The sequence below is a fragment of the Fusarium falciforme genome, chromosome 13 (genome assembly GCF_026873545.1).
Source record: "Fusarium falciforme chromosome 13, complete sequence".
NCBI classification, from domain to species: domain Eukaryota; kingdom Fungi; phylum Ascomycota; class Sordariomycetes; order Hypocreales; family Nectriaceae; genus Fusarium; species Fusarium falciforme.
This window is the reverse complement of record NC_070556.1, coordinates 1029280-1050092: the sequence shown is the minus strand read 5'-3', so window position 1 is coordinate 1050092 and position 20813 is coordinate 1029280. Positions and strand designations below refer to the sequence as shown.

Sequence of the window (20813 nt, the reverse complement as noted above, 5' to 3'; positions counted from 1 at the left end):
ATGGACGACCAAAAGATGTCCTTCCAGCCCTCATTCATTGAGCGGACCACGATCTCGATATTCCACTTCATCAACAAATTCGTGTCGTGGTTCAAGCTTCCCGCTATTTTGGGGGCGCTAAATCTTGCCATCATGCGCATTGAGCTGCGAGGTTATAATCTCCATGATGGCTACGCATCCGCTTCTGCACAGGGAAATTCCCACGACGAGCGCATGGATGACGAACGCTATCTGAATGCGCGTCACTCAGATGGGAAATTCAACTCGCTCGAACTTCCCCTCATGGGCTGTGCTGGCATGCGCTTTGGTCGAAACTTCCCAAGAAGGTATTGCCAGAGGCCGACTGAAGAGAAACTCTGGACTCCAAATCCAAGAGTCGTTAGCGAGCGCTTTATGGCACGCAAACCGGGTGGCTTTATCCCAGCCACCACGCTCAATCTGCTTGCTGCTGCTTGGATCCAGTTCCAGACGCACGATTGGTTCAATCATGAGCTGGTAAGATCTGACGCATTCCAACACATGTATGACGTGAAAACGGGCTACCAGCTGACCTTGATCGATAGAGCGACGAGTCCTTTAATATTCCGCTGCCTGCTGGCGACCGATGGTCGGACAGCCGTATGAAGCTTCCTCGGACGAAGCCTGACGCCACTCTTGACCCTTTTGACCTTGAATGCCCTGGATACAGAAACTTGAACACCTCCTGGTGGGATGGCTCGCAGATCTATGGGTCAAGTGAAGCAGTGACTTCAATGCTGAGAACCCGAAACCCTGATGGAAAGCTGATGCTTGATGAGGGCGGTATAGCAGTTTTTCTGCCCCGAGATAAAGATGGTAATCCCCTTACTGGCTTTAACAATAATTGGTGGATAGGCATGGAGATACTGCATACCCTGTTTGCTCTTGAGCATAACTCCCTTTGTGACATGTTTCGAAAGGCATATCCCAACTGGACCGGGTAAGACCGCCTCAGTGGATGTGCCCTTGAGTCGTAGCTAAATCTTTCTACAGGGACCAAATCTTTGACAAGGCTAGGCTGGTCAACTGTGCCTTGATGGCGAAGATTCATACAGTGGAATGGACTCCTGCTATTCTCGCGCACCCGGCTCTTCAGATTGGCATGAACGCCAACTGGTGGGGCCTTGCTGGCGAAGCCCTTACGAAGCTGGCTGGAAGAATATCAAAGAGGAGCGAGATCGTTTCTGGCATTCCCGGTTCAGGGGTTGACCATGACGGCATCCCCTACAGTCTCTCAGAGGAATTCGTATCCGTTTACAGGATGCACCCACTCATTCCCGGTAAAGAATCCTATTGAGTTTTCTCCTTGGATCGTTCTAAGCAATGTGTTCAGACAATATCGCTTTCTTTAACGCGAAAGATGGGAAGCACCAAACCACAATCCCTATAGTAGACATGACCTTTCAAAATGCCCAGAGGCCTTTGGCGGAAGGTCTCTCGTTTGCCGACACGTTCTACTCCTTCGGCATCAACTATCCTGGAGCTATTACCAACAACAACTACCCTAACTTCTTACGCGACTTGACTTCCCCGGATGGCCTCCACCGCGACATGGGTACCGTCGACATCTTACGCGACCGCGAGCGCGGCGTCCCGCGGTACTGTGACTTCCGACGTATGCTGCGTATGCATGTGCCGACGACATTTGAGGAGCTGACCGGCGGCAACATGGCGCTCGCCACAGAGCTCTCCGAGGTGTACAATGGAGACATTGAGGACATCGACACACTCGTTGGCTCGCACAGTGAGCCCGTAATCCCGGGCTTCGGCTTCAGCGAAACTGCATTCCGCATCTTTATTGTCATGGCATCGCGGCGGCTCAAGAGTGACCGTTTCATTGCCGGGCAGTGGAATGCCGAGACTTACACCAATGAGGGTTTCCACTGGGTGCAACATACGGGCATGAAGGATGTGCTGATTAGGCATTATCCCGAGCTAAAAGAGACGCTGCAGAAGAGTAAGAATGTATTTGCACCTTGGGTTCAGTTAGGCAAATCGAAGGAGTATAAAGGATTTGAGACGACTGTTTCGAACGCGCCCCATGAAAAGGGGTGGTTCGATCTCTGACGAGTTCAAGTTTAATACCCAACGTAGTGCGGCTTAGATTGCACGCTTCGGTTGACGGAAGAGGCTGTATTCAAATAAGATAAAGGATTCCCTTTCGCCATTTAAGCCTGAGATTGTAACGCCTAGTCTGATGACAGAAAATTCGAAACGCCCATTTATTCTCCAAATGACGCTCACTTTATCTATTCTTGCAGCGTCCTATGCCTCCACCATTGAACCAACATCCTCCCCCTCTTGCGCCCTCCACTCTTGCCTTCACCTTCACTTAGTCCTGCTCTCTTGGGCGACGTCTCCCAGGTATGCCGAGGAAAAGCACATCTAGTCCACAAGTGTAACCACTTCAGCCCAACGCTAGTCGGTATCTGCTTCCATTTACCTGACGCCAATATTACTTTATAACCTCCTTCCATCAAATGGTCGCCAAGTCACTTCATTGTCGCGCTTATCCTGTTCGTCCTGCCTCGCTTCACAGGCGGAACATTCTTCAGCGCGATGTAGCCCATGTCATTCCCGGGATAGACATCTGCGAGCTGCACCCGCAAGTGCCTCAACACTCTTGCTCGATCGGGTCTATCCAGGGCTGTGCCGCCAGGCGTTACAGACACATAAGGGTTATCGCGGGTCATTGAGGATGCGAAGCCCAGAACGTCTGGTCCTTGGATCAGAAACTCCAAGACGATTCTCGCAAGTACCAAAATTGCGAGAATGAGAGAAGTCGTCAAGAGAATGGAAACCCACTGTTGGTTTGCTCGATAAATCTGTCGTTCGGTCGTTGCTGTTCCACGTGTGGAGTCGAGTTTAGCGAGACTGAGACTATTATAGTCATTGAGTAGGGGGCTTTGGTAATTGAAACATTTGTATGACCAGGGAGGAAAGTGTTGCCTGATAGTATGTGTTGAAAACTGTGGTGAGGCGTCTTGAGAAAAGGGTTGTATTGACGGCTGACCAATCCTGTGTTTGTTTTCCCAAGATTGGAAAGACGTCTCTGGCAAGGTAGTTATCTGTCGGTGACATTCTGTCGGTGACATTCTATAGCCATCCGATTGTCCTTCGGCGATTCACTACTGTAGCGGGAGATTTCCTCGTAGAGCGATTGCCTCAAAAGGATTCGGTGGGAAACTGTCCGTCCTGTATCGTCCATTAACACCTCTTTGACAAGTTGCCTTGCAAGTTGCTGAGGTCGGAGAGGGGCCGCATTGGATATCAGTGCCTTTCGGTACGAAAGGTCTTCTTAAGCTCTGGGATTTTTCACCGCCTAAAATGCCCCCCCGGGACAAAAGTGACAGGGGAAGGCGCACGTCCGCCGGGGGAAGGTTGGAAGCTGGGCGAGGTGGGCAAGTTGGCGGCTCCCTTGCGCTGAGTAGCCTTTCGGTACGAAGCTTGCAAAGAGGGCGCGGTTTTAAGTGGTGGGTGGATGAAGAGACTTGGCCAATAGGGCGCGTGTGTGTGAGTTACCTTTGTTTTGCGTAGCCAATAAGACCTATGCAGCAGGCTTCGAGGAGCAGGCACCATTTTGAGTGGCACGATTTGAAGAGCTTAATGCGGAACTAAGAGACCTAGCCAATAGGGTGAGGGTCAATAATTGAGACTGAGACAGGAATCAGGGGACTAAGACTAGCAGAGATCAATCAGTTGCAATACCAAAGAGGGAAAATTGTCAATTTGAGTACAAGAAGGTGCCATGCCAAGATGTCCTAGTATTAAGATCTTTGGACTTTTATCACTCGCACTGGTATTGAAACCGCACCCTTATTTCCCACAATTATCAATCTGCAAGTTTTCCAAACCCAATAGGTACAACAGCCCAAAAATGCCACACACTATCACTATACTAGGCTACTTAAAGTCTCTTTGTCGGATGCCTCTTATTCCTGCCACCTGGTTCGGCAATTGATGACCTCATATTAGGACGAACGGAGGATCGGAGTGTAGCAGATATGTCAGGTGATTGAGAGTTCTCCTCTTCCTTCACTTCACCTTCTTCATGGTTATCGTTTTTATCAGATTCTACGGATATTAAGGGGGAGACCGGCGACCCTGCAATGACTAGAGATGTTGCGGTAGTCACACTAGACCCCCTGAGTCTCTTAGGGGCGGGGTTGTTCGAACTTGACTAAGATAATTAAGATGCGGAGATTGCGGGCCTTTTGTTCTGAGATGGAGTAATGGGCTATTGGGATGGACCTCCCTGCGACGATTGTGATGATTATGACTATGACTATTGCGCCTATGAAGCTTTCTTTGAGGGAGATTTGAACAAGAGGTGCGGTTGCGCTTCCGAATCGGGTAATCGCTTAATGCGGGAATTTTGCAAGGGGGGCCAAATTTGGCGGGGGGGGAAATCCCAGAGCTTAAGAAGATTTGGCGGGGGGGGGAAATCCCAGAGCTTAAGAAGACCTTTCGTACCGAAAGGCATAAGATATAAAGATATACAGTGCGGATAAGATTTTTCTTAGTGGCTTTTTCTCAGACAGTACGTGTATTCGGTCCATTGGTTGAATCAGTGTATTCGTGTTGTGTTCGTGTTCCCGTTAAGTATCTGCCCCTGAAGGACCTGCTTTTAATCTTAAGATCCTTGACCCACACGTGACACCCCAGCATATTCAACAACATGGCCGGACGGTCCCTTAAAGTTGTTTTCCGTCGCAAAACAAGGTGCACGGACCGCGGATGGGGCGGGGGATTGTGAGAAAGAACACGAAAAAGCAATGGAAAACGAAGCCGGCTCGTCCCCATCCGGGGCGGCGGTGGCACGCCAGCCCGGAACGCCTGTCATCCGAAGCCAGCACCTGCGCCCAACCACCATATTCGTCCGTCTGCCTCGCTCTCATTTGTCCTGCTGCCACCTCATCCCACCTCGTTTGTCCCGTCCACTTGGCCCAACCCCATGCCGTTGTTCCAGATGACCCGAAGAAACAAGACGCGCTGATTTGCCCAAACGTGGCTTGCTTGTTTGTTTCTGTTTTATTTCATGCTCGCTCTATTATAGCAGTCATACCCTCATCCTCTTCAGCTGGCTGTCTCCATTCCAGAAGCCCGGGCGGAATCCTCTCTTGATCTTTCGACGCTTCGTCTGCTTTCGGTGTCTCAGACCCCTCTTTGCTGTCCAGCATATCCTTGTTCAGCAACAGCATCATCGCCAAGATCCCCGCCTTCTCGCCTCTCGTCGTAATGCCGCCCAACGGCCCAGCGCAGCGATCACCAAGATCACCAGCCTTCGCTGCTCCCTGGTTCACACTACCTCTGCTCGCCTTCTTTGGCCTTCACCTGAGGCCGACAGCCGCCCAGGCTGAGAATGTGTGTGTCACCCACGATCAGCCGAATACGCTCTTTCAGGACTACCCGAACAATGCCACTGGCGTGCTGAACGTGACGCTTGCGATCATTCCCATTCCTCTGGCCACCGCTCAAGAGATCATCCCGTCAGAGTATGCCATCCTCGAGAGTGCCTACCGATCACTGCTGCCCGACTTCCCGGCCGATATGTATCCCGTGCTCCTCCAGGCCGGACATGATCACGACATCCGGTACTTGGAGCTAAGTATTCCTGATTTCAGCGTAAGTTCCATATGCTGTGTCTAAGTGGTGATGAAACATACTGACCTCCGTCGAGAGATCCGGTTTCGAGTTCCCGTTTCTCGATTTTCTTGGCGACGGCTACTCTGTCTTCCGCTGGGTACCAGAACAGATGATCACGGCTTCCAACACGGGCGCCATCGATGGCTCGGAAGCTTACGGCACTGTTGTCCACCCCTCCACCTTTGCACCGGAATGCGACGCATATGCCACCCTGCCTGGAGGCAACACGTTCTTCAACGCCACCAGCGACCAGACCTACATGTCGCTCCAGTTCCAACGCCTGGCATCATGTCAATCCGTCCCCTACCCGCTGTCGTTCTTCCACAACGTCACCAACCAGCCCATCTTCGCCGCCGGCGAGACCTGCGACCAGATGATCCGCCTGTTCGACACGCCCTTGTCACAGGGTGCCTTCGCCCCCATACCCGTCAAGACCAAAGTCGAGTCGAACATAGGCCCGTTCACTTGCAAGACCTCTTTCACCGGCGTCTTCGGCTTCCAGATCGCAACACCCTTCATCGAGAACAACTACCTGTCCTGTGATACCTTGAAAGGCTACCATGGTGTGGACCTTTGAAGTTGAACTGATGAATTTTGTAGTGCTAGACTTTCTCCTTCTCTCATTCGTCCATCTAGATAAGAGTCATAAGACCACCATTTTTAAACGATGGCCTTGTGCCATCGCGAATATATGGACCTGAAGACTCAGGTTCGATTGGTGACGATGCCATAATAAACTACTTTGATGTCCGTCCCTTTTGCCGTGTCGTACTTTTCCACTGCTTAAGGATCGAACCTGATGATAAGTGTTACGGCTTGGTTTACCGGGAATAGCGATAGGCTTAAAAGAGCAGCTAGTGTGCCCAGTAGTCGCTGCAATAGCGATTATTGACCAATCTTTTTGCCCTATGATACAACGGTCTAGCACAACCGCTACACTAAGACACAGGCATAGTCAGTGGTGGAGGAGAGCTTAGCCATAGGGTTAGGGGGCAGTAGGTAGGTTTCATACCCCAGAGTTAGAAAGATGATAGAGCTAATAAGTAAGTAGGTAGGTAAGTAAGTTTATATCTTAGAGTTAGAAAGTAAGTTATCTGTTTATTAAATTAAGTAAAGCAGTTTATATCTTAAAGTTAGAAAAAGTAAAAGAAGGCTTTAAATAGTAATCGCTGACACGCTGCTGCACAACGAAGGCCCGTCCGTCTTCTGAATTTGGTTTACGTACTCCGTACTCTGCAGGGAAATGGTCAACAAACGCGAAGGGCACAGGCTTCCACCCGCTCCCATCCTGCCCTTTGTCTTTTGGCCAGTTTCCAAAGCTCTCTGAGGAAAGAGAAAACAGCCATTATCCATTACCGTTTTCGGTTTGCAAACCCTTGTCCAAGGCTAAAAGCGGCTTGCTTGACCGGCTGCAGCCACAACAGCCCTGTGGATGGATAAGCAAGGCAGATTTTAGCACAAGCTACACAGGGGTGACAGACCGGCAAAATGCAGGCCAGAAACTCGCTAGGAGGGGACCAAATAGGCAATCATTGGCTGTAGGATCTTTCGTCAGCTGTGAGACAAACACGCTTGCTCCACACACCATATCAACATTGTCGTAGTTAGGCAGACCGGCCCGCTCCGCGGAGTTCGCTTAGACTTAACCCATTGCTACTTTCGTGCCGAGACCACTCTTTGAAGCTTAAGTGGCCAATCCTAACTAGATTTGGATATCAGGCAGCCACTTACAAAGTCCGAGCTCAGCGGCACTTCCCGAAGGCTAACCTCCCCACCTCAGCCCCCCAAGAGCGTAAAAGCCAGGCCAGACAATTAGGTACGAGAATAGGGACCTTAAAACGGACCTTTTAGGGATAATTATCGTATGGGGGGTTGATGTTCACGTTGAGCTAAATTGCAGCCTTAATCTCATGGTAGGCCCAGTTATGTTGGACATAGTTGGGTTGATGAGTCGTAGCATGAGGGTCGAGGCAGATATACCAATATCACATCGACAACACACTAATGCATTGCTATCACACTGTTGCCTACTCCGTACTGTCGCCTGCTACTGCTATGGGAATTAGCCACTTTGTATCATGGAGATAGAGCGCTCAGGCGTTTCAATCAGTCACTCCTTAGATACACAGTTTGTAGTCAATCCAGTAGATACTTCCCATCATCATAGCCTTCTCCCAACAATCATGATGTGCAATATCCCACAAACGGTAGCCGTCCAGATGCCCTTAAGTTGGCCAGGTCGAGCCAGTTCCATCCCCAGCCCCGAGCAACTGGCCAACTGAATATCTCATGTGGTTTGTGTACATTATCCCAACTCAATTTTGTGGCTTCTGACGGGCTGACGGGGCTTTTGAGGCTTCGAACTGTGGAGATTAAATGCCTGTGCAGACCAGCAAAAAAACACCGTGCATAGCTCAAAACGGCAAGCCCTAGGCGCAATTTGGTAGTTGTTGGCCAGCGACTGGCGGGCTCCTCAAACGCTCTGGTGATTGATTTCAACGGCTTGAAAAGAGGTGGCCTCTCGCCTTGAAAAGGGGTCTCTGCGCCATAGCCTCCGGCCGGCAGGGCCTGAGGGATAAGGCTAGGATTAGTCTTTCCCTGACGATTAGTTGTTTCACTGGTTCATTAAGATAAAGCTCATAGGCGTCTACAACAACTACCCCCCCAAACCAGAACCAAAACCGGCGGCATCCCGGCCATTTCCATAAATCTTCCATCCGCATCCCCACCTACTCCATCATCATCCAAATAAATATTCCTCGCCGATAAGCTGTCTGCGTTGCTTCATCTCGTTCAAAGAAAACATCAAGCTCATGGACGTCTACACCAACCCCCCCTCAAACACCTACAGCCTCGGCACCCTCTTCACTCTCCCCACGAAAACCGGCGGCGTCCCGGCCATCTCCATAAAATCCTCCACCTTCCCCATCCTCATCGCCGCCTACTCCATTCTCATCCAAATCATCTTCGCGAGCCTATGGCAGTTCTTGGCCAACCTCGTTCTCCTCTGCCAAGCGCTCTGGGGCTACGATACCGGTCGCGCACGCTATGTCGCTTTAGTCGCTTTCTGGAACTCGAGCAACCCCTGGACAGCCACAACCACGATGGGGGACTTCCTATGTCAGGCCATCATCAACGGTGGAAACGGGCGGGTGTCCCGACCAGAGAAATTCCACGCCTTCATCCTCTTCCTCCTCTCCGCGACCGTCGCGTTTGGCGGAATTGCCGCAACTCCAGGGGGGAACCAGCACTTAGGTTTTCAACACTACAACCAAGGTTCCTTATCTTATATAACTCTTTCCGGAAGCTTAGTCACTAAAAAACATGAAAATATTTTTTTTTTTATGATTAGATCTATATTCCTGCTGTACCCGTTGGCGAAGGCCCCACCAGCCAACTTTCGGGGCAGGCTCCGCGCCCCTCAGTTGGGCACAAAAGTCGCAGACACCTCAAAATACCGCACGTGAACTCAAACACCCTCAAAACCCACCAAAAAACGGCCATTTCAGTTCAATCCAAGTACTCAAACGTGTGAGGTCATTATAGCTCGAGTCTCGGCTAATCTACGGATCCAAAATGCCGCCAATACAGCCAAGAACAGACCTGTGTCTATCGATATCCACCGAAATTCTGGCCCTTATATCGATATCCAGATAAGTGGGAGAAATTATCTGGATATCGATATATCCAGGTAGATATCTATACAGCTACATAGCCACTTTAGCAAGGTTGATATCCAGATAAACCACATATAATTCTTGTAGGCTAGAAGAAAGAACAAGAAAGTACCCTAATCTAGAAAGTCCTCTGCCTCTGTTTCAACGCTAAATTCAACAGCAACGCTGGAAATAACGCCCCTGCCACCGTGAGACTTGGGTACAATGATACCCTCGCGCATCTAGTTGCCCACACACTCAACCTTCGCCAGGTTCTCGCAGGTCATGCTCTCTCTATCCCATGATAGCGTACGCCGCGCCGATGAGAAGTGAGACTCAACGTCAGATGATTCAGGAGGGATTGAGAGGATATCAATTGCCATGCGGGATAACCGCGGATATGCTTTCCTTTGATCTCGATGTAGCCACCACTGGAGAGGAGAGCCAGTTATCCGGGTCGGTGGTGCATCAATAAAGGTTTCGAAGTCACCGGCGTCGTCTAAGATAGGGCCAGTAACAGCAATATCTCTCAACAACTCATCCAGCTCGTTGTGCTGCCTCCCAGATGAAGAGGACACATCTAGAGGCACCCGCAAGGATTCTGGGATTGGCGCGGCATTATATTCATCTAGCCAAATTTGCTGCGCAGCAGCAATAGCAGGCGCGTGCCAGGATTCTTGCCAATTCCGCTCAATATATTTTCTTCGTTTCGAGGGATCGAGAAGGAGTGCGGCGGCATACATAGGTGTCTGGTCTAATATGGTGTAGTACTTATTAAGTGCAAACCAGCCCATATCGATGCAGTGTACCATGTGGGGATCATGGTTTTCCTTTGAACTATAAAGCTCCTAAATAAAACAATTAGTTAGCCGATCAATTAGATAAAAGAAAAAACATCGCCACCGACCTTATACTTCTCGTACTGTCGCAATAAAACATCCATTATCGAGAGTGATTGGGAGAGTGTAGATCGCGCCCCTTCGGCCAACAACGTAGCTGAGGCAAACGGTTGTAGGAAACGATGCGTCCGTTCAATAAACTCCCACTCTGAAGCTAGCAGGATATCGTCTTGAAGCTCTCTATCATGGTCAATTAGGAACTGTTTTACACGGGATTGATACCGCAGAAAATTATCCAACAATCGATACCATGCATTCCAGCGTGTGGCATTATCTATGCCTAGTCGGAGCTTTATTTCATCGTCCCATATAGCCGAATGAAGCGTAGATTTACGTATCCAGACCGCGATGTTGTGTACTTTCCGTAGGGGCGCGATATGCTGCCATCCAGTGAAGTTCTCAAGTATACGATTGCCTCTTCGCGAAGCTCTTCTTCTGTGATGGGCCTCATCTGTTCCTGTTGTCTGTCCGGCGTGGTGCAAGGTGTCGTAGAACTGTGCAAACAACTGATCGTTTGAGGTATCATCGGTGGCATCAAGAGCGGCGATTAGTGCCTCTTTTGAAGACGCAAGAAGAAATGCTTGAAGGGATAGGTTAATAATGTGGGCGACGCAGCGGATACGGCGCTTCGAGGGATTAAACGTCAACTAGCAACCAATTAATCCTAATCCAGAGATAAGGGAAGGGCTATCGTACCCCATAGTCTTCTCGTAACCGCCGTGAGAGATAAGACAAGCAGGTATCATTTGAAGTGGCATTATCCCCTACATGGTAGCCCACTTTAGAAGCAATGCCGTACTTTGCCAGTGTATCGATAATTAGAGATGCCTGGGTTTCACCACTATGGCTATAGCGACATTCTAGCATCGCTAGCAGTGCCCTTCGTGGCTGATAATCCTGATAAACCCATCGCGCAGAGATGGCGAGTATCCCATGGCGATGGGGCGATGTCCAGAGATCAGAGAGGATATGGATCTTTGAGATGGAAGCTTCAAGAGTTACCATGAGCTGAGAAGAATATAACTCATATGTGGCATCAATTAGTCGCATTAGAGCACTTCGGTTGGTCACTAAAAGGTCCTCTATAGCAGGATTGGCTGCTAGCATAATCTCTTGCATCTCATCCCAGGTATTTGCTGAGAAGGCAAGCCGGCGGCGTGTGATTAGGCTGATTATTGCATCTAAATACCGATCGCGGTCGAACATACGGCGGAGAGAGACATCCGAGTAACGAGAGGGAAAGAAAGCATCAATCCGAGGACGTTTGGCTTCCCTTTCATCATCTAGAACATCAGAACTGCCCCCAATGAGCGTGCGATCAAGGGAAGAGATGATATCGGCATGTCAGACAATTGGCTCCACAGGGATCATTGATGGCACCAGTCAATTGATGAGAATTATCTGAAGAACAAAGGAAATTGAACAGCCATGTGTTCGGGCAGAGCTATTTGAGCTCATGTCGTTAGGATTGGAATCCTTGATGCGACAAGTTGGATGGGAAACCGGATACACAACCCCAAAGTACGGGCCGCGTTTCATATCCAGTCGCACGAACCTAGTGGTGATATGCGACACGTAGTCTTTTGCCAGACTAGTTTAGGGGTACGCAGCCTGCCTTGAAAAACACAACTAAGACCAAGTTGAATAAAATAAGTAATTGGAAAGCTCCTACGCTGTTCACTCAAAGTTGATGGCCTGAAGCACGAATTAAATGAACGCTTAACCCATCACAGGCGTCTAAAACTTCAGTTTAGACTGAAGCGTTGTATAAGAGAGGACTGTTATTGACACAGGCTGGCTGCAAGAACTCCCGTATTTTAACAATACAGGAACTCTTCCATTTCAAGTAGCAATTCCTATTTGAACACTATGGTAATTTATAATATCAACCTCTGTAGTCGCCAAATTTGCCAAACCATGTCATGGCTCGCTATATGAGTCTTAAATACACTCGTAAAAACCACTTCTCCGGAGCTGAACCCAAGACGGACGGCATTAAAGTCGACATACCTCGCGACGGTGTGACGAGACATTTGTTCCGGCAATGTCCCATCTCTAGAGGTACGACCTATACATTACCGAACATGGTGCCTTTAGGTGGCAGTGGGAATGAGCACCGTTCGTTCTCTGTTGGGGCAAGGGAGAGAGGACGGGTTCCCAGCTCAGGAAGTGTCTCCCCTGCTTGTACAACAAAGCCAACATACCCACGCGGTTGTATACCTTCGGGAGAGGCAAAGTCTGACGAGCTTGCGCATGCATTTCCTCAAATTGAGCAGCGTCGACCATGAGTGCCTAGGTCAGGAAAGTCCGCCCTAGCACTGACCAGGCCTGCCGGAATATTGTCAACGCCCAAGGTAAAGGGTCTCAATATAAGAGAGCTATATGTTCTTCCAAGCTCGGCCAGCAAAAACGCGACTACATAGTTTGCCTGTATGCAGCCGATATATCGTACAGTAAAGCTTAATGCCCAATCCCGCGTTTGGAACCCTCCTGTTCGAGTCTTTCCAGCAATTTCTGCTCTGCTCTGGGTTCAGGCGCCTCCTCCTTGAAGATGAAAGGCACCGCGACCGCTTCAATCAGATTGCAGATCGCGGTAATGTCTACATCTCGCCTAGAACGATCGAAGAAAAGAATACTCCCTAGGGGCTGACGGCTCCAGTGGCTTGGCAAATAAGCCCACTTTCCGTTTCTTGTAGAGGTTCTGATCAGGAGGAGTTGGGCCAAAGGATTCGCCAGATCATTTAATGACGGGTGACTGTCCCGGTCGCGGTGATTGCCATCATATGCCTTTGCGACCAACTCCAGGCCAAAGAGGGAAGCGATATCGCATGGGTCGTCGCTTTCGAGGTTAAAGAGGGGATGGATCTTGGGCACGGCAACCTGAACGATTTCGGGCTCGCCGCGGATGGCCTGGTCACGGCCGCAGTTGATTCGGACGCCGATGGCCTTGGAAGCCTTGTCTGCTAGGACGACCTTGGATAGGTGGTGGTGCCGACCAGGTTCATCGATCATACTCCCGACCGTGTCTATGTAGTAGCCAAGGTAGTCGATGGCGTCACGGTAGGCTGTGAGGGTAATGTCAGTGGGATGGCGAGGATCAAAGTCGGATCCGGCCCTCATCACTGCAACGAGCAGACCCTTCCAGATGAAATCGCCCCAAGTATCTCCAATCAAGGTTGGGGGTGTACCATGGATGGCTTGATTGGGTTTGATGTGCAACGCAACGGCTAGATCTAGGAACCATATGTGCAGAGTATCCTGGTTGTCATTCCTTCCACGAAAGATATTGCCCCTAACCTGGCGTAAACCGCGACCGATGTATCCGGTTTCGCCGGGAATGTGTAAGAGGTGGTCAAGAACTGGGTGGAAGTAGTTCCTATCTTCGTAGTCGTCCTTTTTGGAGCCCACCCATGTAAGGGCCGGCCGCTCTTCAGCCATGGGAAAGAAGATGGCGAGGTGGTGATTGGGCAAGGGCCGGCTGGCAAAGTTGGCTCTGGCACATTTTTCAAACTGGCGACACAAAAGCCGGCGGGTTCGCCAGTCAGTGTGCTGACACTCAATGGAGCAGTAGGTAGCGGAGTGGCAACGAGCACAGCGGCGAGCATTGGGGGGAACCACAAATCGTGCAGGGGGCAGGAGCGTCCATTTTCTGTTGGGTGGGCGATGAATTGAGGTCGTTGAAGGTCCAAAAATGTAGTAGTTTGCTTGGGGGAGATGGGAGACGATTTCGTGCTAGTGAGTTGGATTTTTAGGGGCTAGCTTGAACGTACGGGAAAATGGCGACCAGACCCGTGGTGAAAGTGACAGGAGGTCACGTGGCTGAATTTGTGACCTAGCAACCCCACAAATCGTTTAATTATTGTAAACAAAACAACATCATTGTAAGATAACAGGTGATAGACAGACTAGATCACCAAGATTGATTGGCAGTCATACGCTCTAATTCTCTAAAACTATGAACTGTCATTCCGACAAGCGGACTTCTAAATTGTTTTGAAATGAACGCCAGTGCTTCACCAGATGATTAGTGAATGACCCTGGGCGCTGGTAGTTTTTCACCTTTCTCTCGTCGCATAAAGGACAGTTATAAAAACTTTCAGAGTTCCTTAGCCCATTGAACTCAGGAACCAGACTTTTCTGTTTTAAATATTCCTTTAGATAATCGACGAGCGGCCCAGGAAGTTTATAAGCCCAATGGTTCAAGTCGAGTGATTCTGACTCGCTTAAGATTTGTAGATCAGGATGCATGGGTGCGCACAACGATGTTGCTTTCTCGAGACCTAAATTGCTTGGCCCAACTTCGTTGAACCGTGAAGGTGCTGACGCACTTGCATGGGCAGCAGCTCGACCTTGACCAGTCGACAAGCAATCCTGATCAACTGGCAATGGGACAGTGCCAAGTAATGGACTGCTTGCCGCGTTGGGGTTTGCCACCTGCGATACAGTAGCTGGGTTACTCCACCAATGGGTAGACATGGCATGGAATGTCGTGTCTTGCCCTCTAGAAGGAAGAATCGGTGGTAAGGCGCACGCATTCGGTGGCGGCTGTGACGTCGATAAGACTTTTGTAGAGTCAATGCTGATATGACCCCGGTTTAGGGGTCGAATTGGTGGAAGAGCAGGAAAAGGTTGAAGCGGCGCACGATTCGACGCTGGGCCTTCCGACAAGGTAGAGCTGTAACTGGACGATGGACCTTGTAATACTAGTTGAAGTCTTGACGTTGGAGAATGCTGAGCTTGGTCCCGTGATTGTTCATCCATTATGCGACATGCCACTGGCTCGGCACCCTGGTTTCGAGGAGTTTCTGACGCGGCTTTTGCGACATGTGCTGGCTGAGAAGGTCTTAACTCAGTCGACCTGGATGGTGCAGAAGGTTCGGCTTCACAATGGTCGTCAGATGTGAGCGGTGTTGACCCGCTGTCTCGCACTGGCGCCGGCGAGCGAAGGGTATCGAGCGCAGCCTGTGCGAGAGCGGATACTTGAGGCGATACTCGTGGCGATATGATAGCCGTGCTGTCGACACGATCTCCGGCCCCTTCTTCTGCGGCGAGAGAGTCTCGTTCTGCTGTGCTCGTGGCATGCTCGAACCCGTCTATTGCTTGGCTCGTCCTTGCTGAGGCCTGAGACCTCGTTACACTCAAGATCTGGCCGGGATGCTCTTCCAGTTGAGTTCCATTTACCGGGTTGATTTCGCATCGAGTATCAGAATGGTCGTTTCTTGGTATCTCTTGGCGCGGTTCAGGACTTTGCTCCGGCTCTCTCAAGCCACCTGGCAACGAAGCCCGGCCATCAGGAGCGGATGCGGTGGAGCGCGACTGCGCTGTACATGGTGCCAGCTCAGCCGGATGCGCGACTTCGTGATCATCCTGATTTGAATCTGGGGAAGGTCTTGGATGAGTGTGCTGCTCTGGATGCGGTGATAAGCTGTAAGCAGAACTGTACGCGGAAGTCCCTATGGCGACATACCGTTGAATGAATCGGTTCTGTCCACGCCAGAACTCGCGACGATGACCTCCGCTTGCGGCGGCGCTGCACGGTCTCTCAGGAATTTCCGCACTGATTGAAAATGCGGAACCAGACACGACTGAGCAGCATTTACATCGAGGATGCGCAAATCTTTGGCAGCTACCCAGCCCACTGCACTCCTGGCCGGGAAGTCCTGCCCGTCAAAGTACATGACGGGAAACTCACGCTCTCTGACAGACGACTCACCATCTCTGTATCCTTCCCGCCATCTAAAACAATTGGTCCGGTTGTCATAGTCATAACATCCTGGCACGTCCTCTGCTAGACCTAAATCTCGAAGATTGTTTCGGACGCCAACGTTATCCAGCTCTGTCAGGGGGAGGAGGAGGACGGCCAACCATTCCTTAGACTTCTCCCAGAAAGCGAGATATACGTCGCCAGGTCTTGGGTCTATAATGCCGTCGAAATCTTGATCGCGTTGCCGCCTACTATCGCCATGATGTCGCCTTCGACTCTGCCTGGTGGGTCTGTGAGAAGGCGAGGTTTTTTCCCGTAGGGGCCTGTTGTGAGCAGCACCCTGCTCGTGTTCCTTTCGCAATGCTTTCAGAGCTACTGTGTTGTTCTTGTCAGCCAGGGTCTCGTTGCAATCAAGAACCTGAACTCCAAGTTGCTCGATAACTTCGGCGGGCTCTTTCGACAGCCGGCCATGCTCTCCACCAGCCAGGTGGGCCGTAGCGCTCTCGATCGCTTTGTCTTTAAAAGTGAGACCATGCTTGTCGCATCGAAGAATGTACCATGCACCATCGTCTGCTGGAAACCTAACGATGACATGTTTGGTTGCAGCAGACCCGTTCTGAAAGACTTCCTCAAAGTGGATTGTCTTCATCACTTCTCTATGAGGCTTTGTGCGATCGGCCCGGTGGCGTTTCTGTCTTGTTGACAAGCCAGATGGACTTTCCTTTCGTTTTTCCTGTATGCGTCAGCTAACGATCCTGCCCATCCCGGTGCAGAAGAGGCTCACGGGACAGACACGCATGACACTTCCCGTCCTTGGAGCAGATGCATGCAACTGTGAAGTCCTGACCTCTCGTTCAGTAGCTTCACTTGGCGTAGTCAAAGACGTTTCCAGGCCATCAGAAGAGCCACCATGACCACTTTCGGACGGCTGCTGGTTCGAAAGTGTTCGCAGCGATTTCTCTACCTGGGACCGTCCTATTGTTCCGATCAGATCGTCGCAAAGACTCTCCATTGCTGCATGTAATTGTTGATCATAAGCTTTTTCATCTTCCTTGAAGGTCGCATTGTATGTGATTTCCAGTTCTTTCAACTGGCCACCGTGGTCTTCGATCTCGCGTTGAAGTCCAGACGCTTCCGGTGCATGGGGGTTTGCTAGAAGGCGATCCCACACTTGAGCAAGGCTGGCCCGCACAGCCGCCGCTTTCTCCTCATAAATCTCATGCGGTGATTTGATCACTTCGAATTCGAGGCTGCATCGTGCGACAATCTCTGTTATGCCCTTCAATTTGCGCAGGCATTCCTGTGTCGTCATTTTGGCCTTGGCTTCACGAAATGACTCAACCTCAGCCACGACGCTAACTGAGCTATGATCTCTAGAGCGAGAACACGAGCAATGGCATGAATTGAGTCCCTTAGACTGCTTAAACACACGTGTGTCGGGAACCAGTCGTCACCTGTCTGACAGTCAGGGGGTTGATTGAACGTGTTGTCGGGATCGGCAGAAGTGAAGTTCAGGTTTGAAGGTCAGCAGATGGGCCGACGCTTGTGGCGCCATGTTCAACGCGTCGAGTGGGCGGCTAAACAACGCACTAGTCGCCAAGTGCGGATACATACCGGGTAATCTAGCCCCGCACCTTCCCTCGGTGCGTCATTCAGTCAGCTCCTCAGACGACATACGTTCTTAATACAAGAGAGGGGGATTAAAAATGGATGATAAGATCAAGGCTCGGGAGAAATAAACACAGGGCCAGATCACAACAGGACGCCTCTATCATAGTCAGAATCCCGCTCGTCTGCTGTCGCATTTAGATAAGGTGGATGATCTAGTTTATAAAATCTCGGGCCAAAATACTAAATTAAATAGCAAGAGGCGTGGCAAGAGGCGTCCTTTAGAATATGCTTATCCCCTCAATTATCGAAAGGCTCCCGAAAGTACCTTGCCCCACATGACCCCTGTCACATGACAGGTACATGAGGGGAACCTAAAGATGCATCATTAACCATTGCCGCCAAAATCGTCATACAAATCATTGCAAAGTCATCTATGAGTTCTCAATCAATACCAGGCGAGGCCCTCAATGCATATGATGATAGCAGCTTCATCAGAGAGGATGACAGCCGCCGCGAGCAAGGGGATAGCACGCGGCAGCCCGACTTTCCTCCCGCCACAGACCGAGGCTTCAATTGTCAACCCTTCAAGGTGGAAAGGCGCGATCTTAAGGTCAACCAACTGCCCCAAGAGCCCCTATACCTCTTCCAACACTTCGTGCCACTTTCCCTAGTTAGCATCTGGGCCGAGTATACCAATAGCTGGGTCAACACCTTTGCAAGAAAGGGGCATTATTGATAGCCAGAACCACGAATTAAGAGAGGGGTCAAGACTACAGGAGTGGAAGCCGACCTCTGCAGCAGAATTATATATCTGGCTTGGAATCTTAATTTATATAGGAATCCACAAAGAAATCGCGATTGAAGACCATTGGAAAACCCCTAAGCTGGAGGATCAGCGCCCTGAACACTCGATTATCAAGTTTATGACCTATAAGCGATTTCAGCAATAATAAGAAGAGGCTTCAATTAAAGAAGAGGCATCAATCAACTTGGGGGTGTGAGCAGTGTGATGTCGCGACTTGTAACTCAAAATATTGTTGGGACATCTACCTTGGGCTAATTTAGGTAGGGAATAATGTACCTTTCATTCTTTGCATTTTAAATGGGCAGACATCCCTGGAGTGACCTGGCGGGAGCCTTTCGACGATTGAGGGGATAGGCAGCGCGTAGGGAAGACTGACGGCGGAGGCGCTATACTAGATATGGTAATTAGGACGGTCCCCGTCCAGTTTTAGAAGGACGGGCACCTGTCCCCCTATTGATCGCCAAATATGTAATTGAACGCATTTTTAAGACGACCTCACTGCGTGTACGGGCCAGATTTGTTGTATTTGATCATATTACACGCACCCTTGTTTAAGTAGCAGGGCAAACGGTACAGTGCAATCCCAAACCCCTGACCGTCGTTCAGCCGTCGTCCGCCGCCGCGACCGTGTTGTGTCTGTAATAGGCAGTGATGCGCTACGTCAGGCCATAGTTGCATTAACCGACCCAGTAGGTTGGCCTGGACCCCATTGATCTGCAAGGTGGCACAGAACACGATCCAATGATCGGCTAGAACTACGAAACCCTTGAGTTTGAGTGGAATGGCCAAAGGGTGGTGGCGCAACTGCGGTACCATTTTGTACCACCTCGTCTGGGGTAGTAGACATGTCATATCTCTTTGTTGGGCCAGGTTGAGAAAGTGACATTTGGATACATCATCGTGCAAATTGTCGTGCGAACATTTTTGGCGCCATAATTTTCAACGCAGCCCGAGTTGAGGGAGGTGTTCAGGGCGTTACAACACTACCACAGACTCAAGTGCCGCGGCGACCCCTTTCAACCTCAATATATTTCCCGTCCCTTTCCCCGATGCCAATTCTCTTCGCAGCATCCCACCGTTCCTTGGGACCTCCTGAGCTACAGAGGCCGTATAGACTGACGCCATTGTCCCTCACCTCCAGCATGGTGATCAAACCCGAGTGTCCTCCCGCGCCGGCACGCAACTCGGGCCGTCACAAACCATCGGAAGCCCCGCCCAGGTGCACCACCGAGAAGCGCCACGACACCCAGTTGTATGATACATTAACCGAATTACGGGATAGTATTCCTCCTATGAGAGTTGAAACGGAAAAGGAAGGAGAGGAGAGTGCAACGAAGGACCCGCAAGAAGGAACGCCTAAAACGATGGTGGATGAGGTTAGTCACCACTAACTCGTGAAGTAATAATTCTTACCTAGAATATAGGTGGCTATTATATGTATGGCGAGAGAGTATATTGCACTCCTCGAGGAGAGAAACAGATCTCTCGTAGAAGACCACACAGTACTGCAGTCGACAATTGCTGCGCTTGAGATGTTATTTTCACGTTACTGATCTTCCAATGCAAGTTTTGCGCATCGACATAGTCAGTTTTCACGTGGATGTAGCGGCAGGTGATGGGGACCTCCAGGGCCACCAGGCTGGTGCTCATTTTAATCGTCGGTTGACCCATGTCATGCAAGCGCCAAAACATTTCCCATACAAAATTAATTGTCGGCGACTCGCCGACGCAAGGCATAAATGCCAGACATAAGTGCCAGGCATAAGTGTTAGGGATGCTTCTATGATAGTCTCAAGCCTGAGAAGCTCCTCTGATTCATGATGGATGCTCGTTTACATGCTATTAACTATCTTCCCAGTTCTGGTGCTCCCCGTTTGCTATCAACGTCGTCTTGCAACTTTTATCAACTCCCAATTCACGTCTGCCAAGAACTCCTCACTGTTGCAGGGTGCAAGGTAACTATCATGGCTGGCCAGCGCAGATGCGATCCAAGGCTCATGTGCTCGTTTTCGTTTGCGTGACCATTGAAGGTTGAGAGAAGCCTCCCAGTTGTCCATTCCTGAAGTTGGCTTATCTGTAGGACAGGAGGGTGATCCGGATAACGAGCCCGTCAAGGATGCGAACCACTCAACGGATATCAACATGTTGAAATGGATTGACGTCAACCGTTATCCCAACTCAACCAACATCAGGTTTGCTGGTCCAATTTCTAATTAGTTCTACTTCTCGGCAGATTTAATCAAATTATTCAATATATTTGGATCAGCAAACCTGACGTTGAGTGAGTTGGTTGACGGTTGACGTCAATCCATTTCAATATATTGAGTTGAGTTGAATGGTTCGCATCCTTGTCGAAAAGAGCCGTGTGTCGAACATGTCGTGAAGATGACTGAAGAGGGGAATCCCATTTTCCGGAACCCAGGTGCGTTCCCAAGCCTGCATCAAACGACGCGTGCTCACCCTCTCAGTGCCGT

The 20813-nt window shown here is 50.2% G+C and overlaps 4 protein-coding genes across 4 annotated transcripts; 2 read left to right on the top strand and 2 right to left on the bottom strand.

Annotated features, from left to right (window-relative positions):
- Window positions 1–2085, top strand: NCS54_01482400 (Hypothetical protein; the record flags this gene model as incomplete). Its single annotated transcript, XM_053159950.1, has 4 exons — window positions 1–495; window positions 564–958; window positions 1012–1298; window positions 1352–2085. The coding sequence occupies 4 exons, from the start codon at window positions 1–3 to the stop codon at window positions 2083–2085; spliced, it is 1911 nt and encodes a 636-aa protein (XP_053015925.1).
- Window positions 2086–12679: 10594 nt separating this feature from the next.
- Window positions 12680–13657, bottom strand: NCS54_01482300 (MYND-type zinc finger protein samB; the record flags this gene model as incomplete). The annotated part of the gene is made up of 1 exon (XM_053159949.1): window positions 12680–13657. One exon carries the CDS (start codon window positions 13655–13657, stop codon window positions 12680–12682), a length of 978 nt encoding a protein of 325 aa, XP_053015924.1.
- Window positions 13658–14437: 780 nt separating this feature from the next.
- Window positions 14438–17235, bottom strand: NCS54_01482200 (Hypothetical protein; the record flags this gene model as incomplete). Its single annotated transcript, XM_053159948.1, has 4 exons — window positions 14438–15627; window positions 15687–15749; window positions 15803–16656; window positions 16708–17235. The coding sequence occupies 4 exons, from the start codon at window positions 17233–17235 to the stop codon at window positions 15582–15584; spliced, it is 1491 nt and encodes a 496-aa protein (XP_053015923.1). The 3' UTR covers window positions 14438–15581.
- A 2153-nt stretch (window positions 17236–19388) lies between these two features.
- On the top strand, window positions 19389–19892 carry NCS54_01482100 (Hypothetical protein; the record flags this gene model as incomplete). Its single annotated transcript, XM_053159947.1, has 2 exons — window positions 19389–19715; window positions 19764–19892. The coding sequence occupies 2 exons, from the start codon at window positions 19389–19391 to the stop codon at window positions 19890–19892; spliced, it is 456 nt and encodes a 151-aa protein (XP_053015922.1).
- Between the last annotated feature and the right edge of the window lie 921 nt (window positions 19893–20813).